Raw genomic sequence first — 13357 nt, forward strand, 5'->3', positions numbered from 1 at the left:
CTCCTATAACTTCATCCCTCTTAGCCCCAAATATTTTTCTAAGCATCTTATTCTCAAATATCCTTAACCTATGTTCCTCTCTCAAAGTGAGGGTCCAAGTTTAACAACCATAAAGAACAACCGGTAATATAACTGTTTTATAAATTCTAACTTTCACATTTTTTGACAGCAGACTGGATGATAAAAGCTTCTCAACCGAATAATAACAGGCATTTCCCATATTTATTCTGTGTTTAATTTCCTTCCGAGTATCATTTATATTTGTTACTGTTGCTCCCAGGTATTTGAATTTTTCCACCTCTTCAACTAATTTCTTAAATGTTACATCTGGTAAGGGAAAATTTGAATATGACATGGTACCTGGTAATTGAGAAGTTGTTCAGGTGGTATATGTGAGGCTGCAACTGGTCGAGTTGGAGACTGGAGAATGCCAGGAGGTGGCTGATGCTGCTGAGCATGATGCTGAGCTGTCATCAGTCTCAACTGACCTGCAGCACTGCCTTCTTGTGAAGTCGCAGGTTGGCCGACTAGAACAGGCCCCTACAATCAACAAGATCACTGGTAAGCTAACAATTTCAAATCACTTCCATAAGATAATGGGAGTCTCATGAAGTTTCCAGATAAACAAGAATGCATCACATCACAGAAAAAATTGTGTGTATGTAGATGGGTGCCTGCATGCACGAGTGTGTGAGTGTGAATTGTGTAATGACACAATGCACACAAGAAAATGGTAAGAAAAGATAAAAATACACGTAAATAATATTTTATGAGGTATTTTATTTCTATTTCTTTAACTGAATTTACTTAACTGTAATAAATAAAGTGAAACAGAATCATTTGCCCCAGCACTTTTCATGAAGTCAACCTGAAGCTAATTGTAACAAATAAAATCCACAGTCAATAACATGTCTATTTTTATGATCTGGTAGAAGATCGGAAATTAATTTTAAAATTGTATACATTTGTACTGTCAATTTAAAATTGTAATTGACAATGTGACCTGTTCTGGCTCTTGTTAAAAATGTTTGAACATGTCTGGGCAAGTTTTTGTACATTTCCAGGTCATTTGGTTTCTTTTGTACAGACTGTAAAATTTTTCCTTTGCCAGAAGAGAGCCAATTGTTGATCCACAGGTTTGTAAAATGAGACTTTACTGAAACAAAAGCACTGGATAGAGATATCACTTGAAGAGATCTTGGTTGCAAATATGTTGCCTGTTTTGCAATATTATCGACTTTCTCGTTTCCAGGTATACCACAATGACTAGGTATCCAATGAAATGTTATTTCCTTTTGGAGTTCTTTCAGTTTACTTAGTTGTTTCTGAATTGGAATAATTCTATGGAATAAACCACAAAAGAAGTAAATTAAAATCATCAGTAGCAGTTGCAGAAGACACAGCCCTGCAATATATATTGATTACACCCCAACTCTGGCTACTAGCAACAGGCATCTATAATGAACACCGATCAAAATACCCCTCATTTCTCGTGAAAAACAACAACTAAATGGACTACAGTGGACTATAGTGGACTTTATGTTGTCAGCAAACAGCTGGATACATTAAGAAGATTGATTAAAATTGTAAAAAAAAGAAAAGTATTAGAAATACCTAACCTTATTAACTATTAAGCAACATAAAATTAGATATAAAGGAGATGCATTTCCATATTAAATAAATGCGATTGTGAAGCAAAGTAAACTGGTGTGAAGTAAGAAGAATTCAGCTTACACTTGTATACAAAGTAGATTTATACTTCAATTCAATATATCCAGTTTCCAAGACAACTAGGCTAATGGGATGATTTTATTACGAGCGTCATTTCATAAGTCATGGCAACTATGTTATATCTTCTGAATAACCGGAAATGTGGTTAGTTCAATACATACTGGTATTTGAAAACTGTTGTACACTGTATGGGATGCCACCGCCAGAATGCATCTGTGTGCACTGGTGGCTAGTTAACAGCACATGCAAACGTTAGTATGTTAGAGGCTGTGCTCCAAGATCAATGTAAGTAAAGTTGAACAGCGGTTATACGTGAAAATTGCAGTTCTTTGTGGCAGAAATAGTCGTCAGTGACATTCTGAGCTACGAGAAGCATTGGGTTATAGTGTGTTGGAACATCCTTCCAACTCGCCTGATCTCAGACCATGTAACTTTGATCTCATTCCACAACTGAAGAAGCCACTGTGTGGAAAGTGGTTTGCAAACAGGGAGGACATCTTAACAGCGCTTCGACAAGAGGTGATACAAATAGATAAATCACACACATCTGATGGTATTCAACACCTGCACCATCATTGGCAAAGATGAGTGGAAGCCTTGGGGAATTATTTTGCAGGGTGTTAGCTGTGAGTAATGTACTTTGTTTCCTTTTGTGCATAATAAAATTATTTCTATTTACGCATCTTTCAATTTCCCTTACCCATTGCCTCCTGTACCCGGACCCAATTTGGTTCTAGTATTGCAAAGCACATTCCAGTGACCTTCAATCGCATATAGTGAATTTCTATTCCTGCAGCTTTATTGGCTGATATAATATTATAGTTGCCATGACTTATGAAATGACTATTTATGTATGTTACCTGTGCTCCTGGTTGCTGTGGAGACAAATGAGGTGTACCGGCAGTGCCACTCTGAAGCCGTATGCTCAACATATTTGCTAACGCTGTTTTAGTTTTAGGGTTTACTACAAGAGGCTGTTGTGGTTGCTGCTGTTGCTGGTGTTGAGAAGGTGGTTGAGCTTGCTGACTTACTACAGTCTGTAAAAGTAAAGGTTTTCATATAAACTCTTTCTGTATTTGGTTGAAGAGAAACCTCAGTACCGAGGGAAGATCTATCACTGATGATGATAATGACGATAATTGTTATTATTTTACTTTTAACAGGAATTTTCCATAAATAATGGTTATCCTTCACCCAAACTTAATTTTAGTTCTCCGAAAATCTGTGCCTGCCATATTGTCTTCCTCTGTATGCATGCTTCTCTTTACTCAGTCAATCCATTTTTCTTTTGGTCTTCCTTTTCGTCTGTTGCCTTCTGGATGCCAGTTAAAATTTTCTTTGGTATTCTCTCTTCCGACATTCTCATAACATGTCCATACCATCTCAATCTTTTCTCTTCTATCACCTCAAAAACATTATTTTTAACTTCCAACAATTATTATGTATCATCATTATCATCATCATCATCATCATCATCATCATCATCATACTATTCCTATAACTGCCATTAATTGTAAATTCAAGTATTCCTAGAGTTATTTATGCAATCAGAATGTATACAAGTAGCGTTCGAGATATATAGCACCACAAATAGTATGATTTCATCCACACTACCTCTCCCTGGGCATTTCTATAATTTAAGCACAGTTTCACGGCACTGCAAACAACCAACTTAGGTTTTACTAAGTGTATGTGCGGGTTTACACATCAGTTTAACAATATCCGCAAAAATATGAAAGTGTAACTCAGCAACAATAACATATGAAGAGTCCACTGCAAGAATGATGGATGTCATTTGGAGTACATTTTGCAGGAGAAGCAACTGAAAGTTTGAAATGCTTAGCGCTCAAAGCTTAACTGTGATTTTCCGATCATTACTGGACAATGACTATCAGTGTTAATGACATATAACTCTCTATGTACATTCTATATGTCTTAAGCTACGCAATGACAGTCTTGGTTCATTTTCGACAAGAAAGTGACATCCATCATTCTTGCAGTGGACTCTTCATATTTCAAATACAGTTCCAAAATATTTCACATCTCTCACACATATAATAGTATAGTCCTCTCTTCCTCCCTCTCACACACAGTGATTATATGATTAGCAGGTCAAAAATGTGCATTTTTGTTCAGTACGAAAATTACGAGTACCTTCTATTTTATAATACAGCTTTATAAATCTTCCGTTCTGCCATTCATATGATTCCCATATAAAATGTTTCACTTCTGATTAAATAGTTTTCACAAGAGTTTCTTAAGGTAAGCGTTCACTACATCATATCGCACTCATCGGACGAATCACACGGATCGGAAAAGTACCATCTTTGCTGTAATTGTTACGTAACCGCATACTCTACAGCGTATCACATGCATCGCCTCTTGGCAAATCCGTCCAAGTTTCTCGGATGAGCAACTTTTCCGATGAGTGCGATCATGGCCTTCTTTAATAAATAAATTTTAATTGCTCGACTGCTACTATTATGTTGTGCCATGTTCAGTGTCGCGCCAAAATGGCAGATGGAAAACTTATTTCGCTTGTAGAAAATTGCGAAGAAATATATAATTTGAGGCGTTCCCATTACAGTAATCAAGTCATTTCTTACATATATATTATGTAACCAATATTTCTTTCGTTTCTTCCTTTTCAATTAAGACGCATGAAGCAATTACAAATCTTATTCGCTAACAATCATAATTAATAGACCTAACCTGAACTCCTCTGTTCTCAGCAATGTCAATATCGTACGACGTCATGTTTTAAACAGCTGATAGGAGAATCCTATGCGGTGATGAGGTGGAGCCGTTACAGTGAATGCACTGCACTTAAAATATATGTTGCGTGCGATACGATGTACTGAACGCTTACCTTAATATTATGCATTCCCTTTTTCATTATTTATTTACTTTAAACAACAAGCATGTTTTAATTGGTAACTTATAAATTAATTTAAAACTGAGATGAACAACTTCATGCTTATGACAAAACAAAAAATATTTACTTACTCGTCAAAATCGTCATCAGAGACAATATGTAAACTCAAAGAATACTGAATTAAAACTTCGCCACATAAACACGAGAATGTAATTCGTGGAAAGAACACACATAGTAAGTTCGCATTCGTAATTCCTGGTACACATGACAGCTGAGAAGAGAGAAGGTGCTTACACCATTACATACCTGAAACTGGTCTTGTGATACCTCATCTGTTGGCTGCGGTTGTGGTTGTGGTTGCTGTTGCAGTGGGGATTGCATGGGACCTTGAACCATTTGTTGCTGCACAGGAACCTGAGTAACATTATGGATAAATGAAACTTCAACACATCTTTTCAGTTTAATAATATTTATATAATTCAGTAGACTGAGAATTAAAACAAAACTAACAAGATCAGTTTATTGTGTCAGGACAAGAACTGTAGAAACAACCACAATGAAGAGGAAGTGGTCAAGGACATTAAGATTTATCTAATGCTACTTATCTCTAATAACTTCCTTAAGTGCTACTGTTGATATTCGTCTCAAAGAAGCAAATATCCTAATATTGCTATTGTTTCTAAGCATAAGCACAAAAGGAAAGATACTTTTTTAGTCATATTAAGAGGTAAAAGGTAAAGGTATCCCCGTAACATGCCATGAAGGCACTTGGGGGGCACATATGTAATTTCAAGTTTCTGACAGAGAGTTCGCTAAATAGAAAAATCTAACAATGACATGCCTATGCCTGTAATCAAATTTAATTGACTATTTTCGTTCCTGTTCTCTGATGTAACGAATTGGCCTGTAAGAGATAGAAAGTAATGGTGTGCCTACAATTAATCACGTTCATGGGTAAATCATTGTGATAGTACGAAATTTTGTATTGATTGTTTCCAGGGCTAGTTTTAAACACAACAAAAAATGAAACAAAATGTCTATGTAACAATACATACCAAAAAAGAATTATGTATACGGTAAATCAGTTGTGCTTGATCTGTAGTAATACAACAGTAGACCTATATCTTAAAGAATACAGTACACTCTACTTTAAACCTCCAACCACCTTTGAGGACATCTTTACAGTTGAGCACTTTCATCTGAAATTAACCATGGTCATCTTAAAACGGTTTCACTGAACATTTTTAGAAAGGCTCGTCTTGAAATTAAAAAGTATAAACAATTTGTGATAAGAACTAATTTTTAAAAAATCTTCAGAAGTTAACCAACAAAAATTATGATAACCATATTTCGAAACTGACCTCCACTTCAATTACCTAGTAAATTATATATCATACTGAAAAGAAGACGTACTGAACAAATAATTGTAAAAATTTCAGTTAATGTATGACACTATGAAGAAAACGTTAGACAAAAAGATAAGATAAGATAAGATAAACAACCAAGTTCTATAAAACAATAACTATCCCCTGACTAATGTATGGAAGAGTGTGTTGAGAGACTACACAAAAAAAAAAATGAAATTTTCAAGAGTTGTAAAAGGATACACATGCCTAAACTACATTAAAAATGAGGATATAAGATTTGAATTAGGAGCAAAATCCCTCAACTCATGAATAAAAGAATACAGAATGAAATGGTCCAAGCATTTGCAGAAAATGGAAAATAATAGTCAATAATCCTTACTTACTTACAAATGGCTTTTAAGGAACCCGCAGGTTCACTGCCGCCCTCACATAAGCCCACCATCGGTCCCTATCCTGTGCAAGATTAATCCACTCTCTATCATCATATCCCGCCTCCCTCGAAACCATTTTGATATTATCCTCCCATCTACGTCTCGGCCTTCCCAAAGGTCTTTTTCCCTCCAGTCTCCCAACTAACACTCTATATGCATTTCTGGATTCGCCCATACGTGCTACATGCCCTGCCCATCTCAAACATCTGGATTTAATGTTCCTAATTATGTCAGGTGAGGAATACAATGCGTGCAGTTCTGTGTTGTGTAACTTTCTCCATTCTCCTGTAACTTCATCCCTCTTAGCCCCAAATATCTTCCTAAGCACTTTATACTCAAACACCCTTAATCTCTGTTCCTCTCTCAAAGTGAGAGTCCAAGTTTCACAACATACAGAACAACTGGTAATGTAACGTTTTTTAAATTCTAACTTTCAGATTTTTTAACAGCAGACTAGATGACAAAAGAGCTAATGTTACCCCTCCTGTTCTATAAAGACTAGTTACGTTCCACGTACCAAATCTCATAACCTTATTCCTTTGCTGTGGTCATGCCAGAGAATCAGTCCAATTCCGAGGCTTATTGTATGGATTCGTAACAAGCTGTTTTTTACGGTGATGGGCTGTTAGCCCTTCGCCCAACCCCCAAGCTGGAGGACTACTCCTTATCGGCTGTCCACGACTGCTTATTCAATATATTCACAGCTGCCCTCCATATCTGGAGGCCGTCTCCTCTATCTGCAACCTGAGGACGCGCAATGCTGTGGTGATAGGGGCCCACAATACATGGTCAATAATAGATATTCAAAACCAAAAGGACGAAGAGATCTGGCAAGACTTAGAAAATGGTGGACTACTGAAATGGAATACGCTATTGAGCCTATACCATAAAGTACTCGAAGTTTTTGATGAAGTTGAGGACATGCTATGAGAATATTGCAATTCCCACAATGTTCTGAGAGCATACCCTATAGAAAAAGCAAATGATGTTACCTACCACAAAATGTTAACGCTGTATTATGCATCATGGTATTTAATATCTCAACCTTACCTGCGCTGCATACTGTAGCTGACCCTGCTGTGGTTGCTGCTGTAATGTCTGAGGCTGTGCCTGTTGCACCTGAATCCTCTGTCCTGCAACAACAACTTGCTGTTGTTGCTGTTGCTGCTGCTGTTTCTGAGCAGCAGCTGCTGCTGCTGCTGCCGCTGCTGCTTCTCTCTGTGACTGAAGCTGCTGAAGTCTCTGCAATTGTTGATGTCTCTGTAGATGCAGCTGTGCCAATTGCTGCTGCTGGTTTGTTTGCGTCTGTTGAACTGAGAGAAAGTAATTTCTATGTATTACTAAGAACTCCTCTGAATCTCAATGTTCAATTATTTCCTGAACACTGTATGCATCTCAAAATGTATACAAGGCCTGTCTAAAAAGTATCCGACCTTAAATTTTCCCGTGCAAAGTAGTGATTCTAAGGCGGCGCCACTGTGCATGGTGGAAGGAGGAACCGTAATGCGCATGCTTGAATTTTTTCACCGCATTCGCTTGTGCCAGTCACTGGCTGGTGGTCGCCAAGTAAGGTGCTGTTCTAAGTGTTTGTCGGATTTAGTTTTCTCGCAAGATGACTGAACGAATTGAGCAAAGATACTGCATCAAATTTTGTCAAAAGCTTGGTGATTCTCAAAGTCAAACAATTCGTAAGATTCAGCAGGTGTTTGGGGAAGATGCGATGGGTGTAACACAAATTAAGGAGTGGTTCAACCGATTCAAAGATGGCCGCACATCAGCGGAGAGTGAGCAGCGTTGTGGCAGGCCCCAAACTGCTCGGAGTGCAGCTGTTGTTGAGAGGGTGCGAAATTTGGTGATAGCAAATCGTCGTTTGACCGTGTGGGAGATTGCCGAAGAGGTTGGCGTGAGTAAAGATTCTGCACATGCAATTTTGCGCGATGATTTGAACATGAACCGAGTGGCTGCGAAATTCGTGCCCAAGTTGTTGTCCCCGGAACAAAAAGACCTCCATCGTGGCGTTGCACAGGACCTTCTGGACACCACCAACACTGATCCTGGGTTTCTGAACACCGTGATAACTGGAGATGAGTCATGGGTGTACGGGTACGACCTAGAAACAAAAAGACAGTCGTCGCAATGGAAGCATCCTGCGACTCCAAGGCCGAAGAAAGCGCGGCAGGTGAGAAGCAAAATCAAGGTGATGCTGACTGTTTTCTTTGATGTCCGTGGAATTGTGCATCACGAATATGCACCAGAAGGACAAACGGTGACAAAGGAGTACTATCACGATGTTCTCCGGCGACTCCGTGATGCAGTTCGGAGCAAAAGACCAGACATGTGGACGGTGAACAACTGGCACTTGCATCACGACAACGCCCCCGCACATTCATCCCAATTGATCCACACTTTCTTGACCAAACATGGAATTACAACCGTTCGCCAACCTCCCTACTCTCCAGACCTGGCTCCTTGCGACTTCTGGTTGTTTCCAAAATTGAAGACACCGCTGAAAGGATCCCGTTTTGAGAGTAGAGAAGAGATAATGCGGAACGCCATGACGGAGCTGAACACCGACTTCCAGAGGGGTGTTTCCGGCAGTGGAAGGATCGGTGGGCTAAGTGTATGCAAGCACAAGGGGCCTACTTTCAAGGGGATTAGGGTCCCAACCCTGTCAGGTATTTGAAATATTTTTTCTGGCTAAAGGTCGGATACTTTTTAGACAGGCCTCGTATTTCAATTTCAAATCACAGAAAATACAAAATTAACACAATGGCATAAAATGCAGCAAACTGGACTACAGTGTTTCTAAGTGGCATACCTGGACTGGCATTCTCAGCCTGCTGAGGAATCCACGTGCCTGCAGCAGCTGTTGTCTGCAGCTGCTGGGGGGCACTTCCAGTCACCACCAGTTCTCGCTGTGGGGGCTGCTGTTGTGCTATAGGACTCTGTCCAGTAGCTATTAATTGTTGTTGGCGAAGTGGGCTCTGCTGCTGCACCAAAACCTAAACACAAAGTCCCTTCTTTAAATTATGAACTAAATTTATATTATGTCATTAAATTCTAAACAAGCTACATATAAATCCACAATTCCATATATGGTATAATCACAGTTTAGTATATATAGTTACGAAGCTTGGGATGATTTTTTGCATTTCTCGCGATAGTTGCTAGCCGCTTGGAAAGCTGTGAGTAGTAGGAACAATAGACTGTGTCACTGCCATCGTGATCTAATACAGGCCGTAAGGCAGACCATGTAACTCGCTTATCCCGATCACGAAGGGCGGCATTTCAACCATATAAATTAGTTGGAATGCATAAAGAGTAACATATATTTCTCTAAAATGTAGTGTAATTGCATTAATAAAATTTAAAACAATGATTATGATACACTTCAGACATAATTCACTTGCGAGTTAAGGTGTAATATTATTTTTTGTGTGAAAATTACGTTGTTTGTATGTGTAATACCTGCCTTTATTTCGATTAAATATCACGAAATTCTTGTACATTTATTTTATGCACGATTCAATAATTTTCAGTTGCACCGCACAGATATTTAGGTATGTTGAACTTATAGGTTATGTTTACTGTACCAGTTGCCCCTTTCTGTCCAATTTTAGTGGTTTCAAATGCCCTGCCATTACATGTATGATACGCCATATGGAAATTATAGGCTATGTTTACTGTATTTAACTTATATTCCTATATTCGCAATTATAGATTATAATTAAACATAATGTTATGTATGATATTCCGCACATTCAATTTGTCTGTATTTTAATACTACAATAGAGTACGTACTGAATTACTGTATTTATCTACTTCCTAAGATACGAAGTTACACAATTGTACGTACACTAATTTCATAGGAGTGGTACGGTAAATTTTCTATCTACAATTAAGGAAGGTAGATGTGCTAAATTAAAATCACAATATAAATTATTTTTTATTAAACCTCAAAATAGCTTCCATTCTAAACTTAAAATGTTGATGCAAATAGATTATGTTAACATGTAAAATTCTCTTCACATTAAAATAACACAGCTTTGTAATTATTTCTGCAACAGATTAGCAATAAGAAGTAAATGGAACTTATGGACACATTACACTAAATAAAACTTAGCAATGATACGCAATAAAGTTATAATATAATATTTCACTGAGCTCCATACACTGAAATAGAAAATCCGAACATACATCATCGTCTGCTCGGGAAAGGGTCTGTGCTGAGGCGATAGTAGCAAACCTGGTGGTCAGCAACTATCTACGTATGCATATTTATTAGGCGATAGTAGCGATCCTGGTGGTCAGCAACTATCTATGTATGCATATTTATTAAGTATTGAGCTTCGCAACTATATATACTGAACTATCAGCGTATTCCGAATCTCACTGGTCTGGTGGCATCAATGACGTCACATTGCAGCGAAATAAGGAACAAAACTGCTGGAAGGATCGATGGCTGTCATGGCGACTGTACAAGTTGTTGTCTGTGCTACGCTGGCAAAATTTTGCGAAATTTTCGTACTCCCATCTCGTTCAAAGAACAGATAGCATAAACAATTTATTTCTTGAACCAGTAGCAATAACGGGTCCGTTGACATGTTCGCTCATAAGCCATTAACATATTGTTTTTACGTTCTGCTCATTACAAACAATACAGCAGAACTAAAGCAGAAAACATCGCAATGACACAACAGTGCACGATGTTATTCGTCTGCTAATTCCCACCCTATACAAGAACCAATCAGATTCACTGATGGCGGATGATGGAGACTGCCATCACCTCTGCAAGTTGATGGCACCAGTGCGACACCAGTGGAGCATCAATGACGTCATTGGTGGAATTCGGAACACCGTGATGCCATCGGATTGCTCACCGGTGAGATTCGGAATACGCTCTATGGTATAATTTAACAAGGACTTTCCTCAAGCATAATACAAATTTAATTGGAGCTACATTAATTTAACTTCACTTAACATTTAACTCTTTCAATTTAGCATTCAAGGAAGAGGAAGGAAAAGCTGAAACATGAATCAGGGGTCTCAAACAATGTGACATATCAAATTTTGCACTTCTAGATCAACTACATTGTTTTCCTGGTTTTTATTAAAACCTAGCTGATGTTATAGCTGTTCAGCTAACAATGAGTTATTTTCTTAAAATAAAATTAGTACAAATATTTTTGTCAAAATTTCAGTGAATAATTTTTACCTGTACTTCAAGCATATGGATAATGTGGGAAAATGCTACCTGTTGTCTAAGTTGTGGATTCTGCTGCAGAAGCTGCTGCTGTTGTTGCTGATTAATAACAACAGTCTGACCCTGAATCTGTCTCTGCTGATGTTGCTGGAGCCACTGAAGCTGTTGCTGAGGGGAGAGACCAGGGGGTATCTGGCCTCTAATGACAACTTGCTGCTGAGGCTGTTGCTGCTGTTGTATTAACTGAGGGCGTGGTATTCCTTGAGGCAAGCCTTGCTGTGCTTGAGCCTGCCTCTGCTGCTGTGCCTTGGGAACCACAAAATATTTCAAAATAAAAACACTGAAAACAATACTTTCATTAATATCATACAATTACAAGCCTTAAGTACGCCATTAAATGAATAACATTTTTAAAAAATTTACTTTAAGTTATATCGACCAGCCTCATGATCTAGTGGTCAGAGCTTCTGGCTATAGTTCATGAGGTCCAGGGTTCGATTCCCGGTTAGAGCACAGGAATTTTTCCTTAAAGGGGATTATTCCTGTGTTCGTCCATGGTCTGGAATTTAGGTTAAGTTTAGATTTAAGACCTCTCCTGGCACCACATTATCGTAATCATCCTATCACATCATCGGGGTAATGTAACTCCGCCTTCCAGGCGCTCCAACCTCAGAAGTGGGTTACAATTAAGCCACAGCCAGGAGAGAAGACCAGATATGTCGAAAAGACAACGTGGTGGCATTGGATAAAAAAAAGACTAAGTTATATTTAGATTTGTAAAGAATTTAAGATACAAAATCCTGAATTACATAGCAATAAATATTGTTATCAAAATGCTTTGTACAGGTGTTCTTGTAAATGAATGTTAATGTTATGTTTTATTTAACGATGCTCGCAACTGCAGAGGTTATATCAGCGTCGCCGGATGTGCCGGAATTTTGTTTTACATGCCAGTAAATCTACTGACATGAGCCTGTCGCATTTAAGCACACTTAAATGCCATCGACCTGGCCCGGGATCGAACCCGCAACCTTGGGCATAGAAGGCCAGCGCTATACCAACTTGCCAACCAGGTCGACTTGTAAATGAAAAATATTAATGTTTGATAATCGGTTTATAGTGACAATATTAAATGAGTTGGAGGGAAACAACTCAATGTGATTATTTTATGCACACACAGGGTGAAAAGGAAGTGTAAAATACCAAATGAAGAGTTCGCGGGAAAAACGATGAATGTCACATTTCTGTTAAGGATTAGATAATGATCCAATTGAGTCTATAACTGCAAGATGTAGTGCTGTTTCTATAGAAAATAAAGGAAAGGATTACTGTATTTGTGGTGATAATTCTCCCTTTTACCATTTTTCATAAGAACAACATTAAAATTCGCAGTGATCCATTGAATTAGATAATGACATCAACCTTAAGAAAACTGTGATATTCATCATTTTTCCCGCGAAATCTTCATATTTCATTGCATAATCGCCGCATTTCTTATTACCGGTATTTTTATTTTTTTTTGGCGTGAAAATACATGGTGTGACTATTATGTGAAGGTTAAATTAAAAATTTCAGTGATCAGCTTCCATATAATAGGGGCATGTGCGTGTGCAGGGCCAAGTTGTGTGATTCATAGCAGAAGAGGGAGGAAAGGGGAACTGGTATTATAGCTATCCTACAAGCAAAACTCAGCTCAGACTCCCCGCGCCACGCATGCTATACCCCTCTTACCCCCCTGCAGTAGGCGGGT

General features: G+C 38.3%; 1 protein-coding gene across 5 annotated transcripts in view; it reads right to left on the bottom strand.

Moving 5' to 3' along the window:
- Nucleotides 1-13357, bottom strand: part of LOC138701213 (PAX-interacting protein 1-like) — an 85014-nt gene that overhangs the window by 42808 nt on the left and 28849 nt on the right. For all 5 annotated transcript variants that reach the window (XM_069827877.1, XM_069827878.1, XM_069827880.1 and 2 more), the window contains exons 10-15: nt 11659-11913; nt 9223-9406; nt 7455-7717; nt 4913-5020; nt 2592-2768; nt 361-540 (exon numbers count right to left, since the gene is read on the bottom strand). In XM_069827877.1, coding sequence (XP_069683978.1) covers nt 361-540; nt 2592-2768; nt 4913-5020; nt 7455-7717; nt 9223-9406; nt 11659-11913 — 1167 coding nt within the window. The remainder of the gene's footprint in view (nt 1-360; nt 541-2591; nt 2769-4912; nt 5021-7454; nt 7718-9222; nt 9407-11658; nt 11914-13357) is intronic.

The sequence above is a fragment of the Periplaneta americana genome, chromosome 6, assembly GCF_040183065.1.
Source record: "Periplaneta americana isolate PAMFEO1 chromosome 6, P.americana_PAMFEO1_priV1, whole genome shotgun sequence".
Taxonomy (NCBI): domain Eukaryota; kingdom Metazoa; phylum Arthropoda; class Insecta; order Blattodea; family Blattidae; genus Periplaneta; species Periplaneta americana.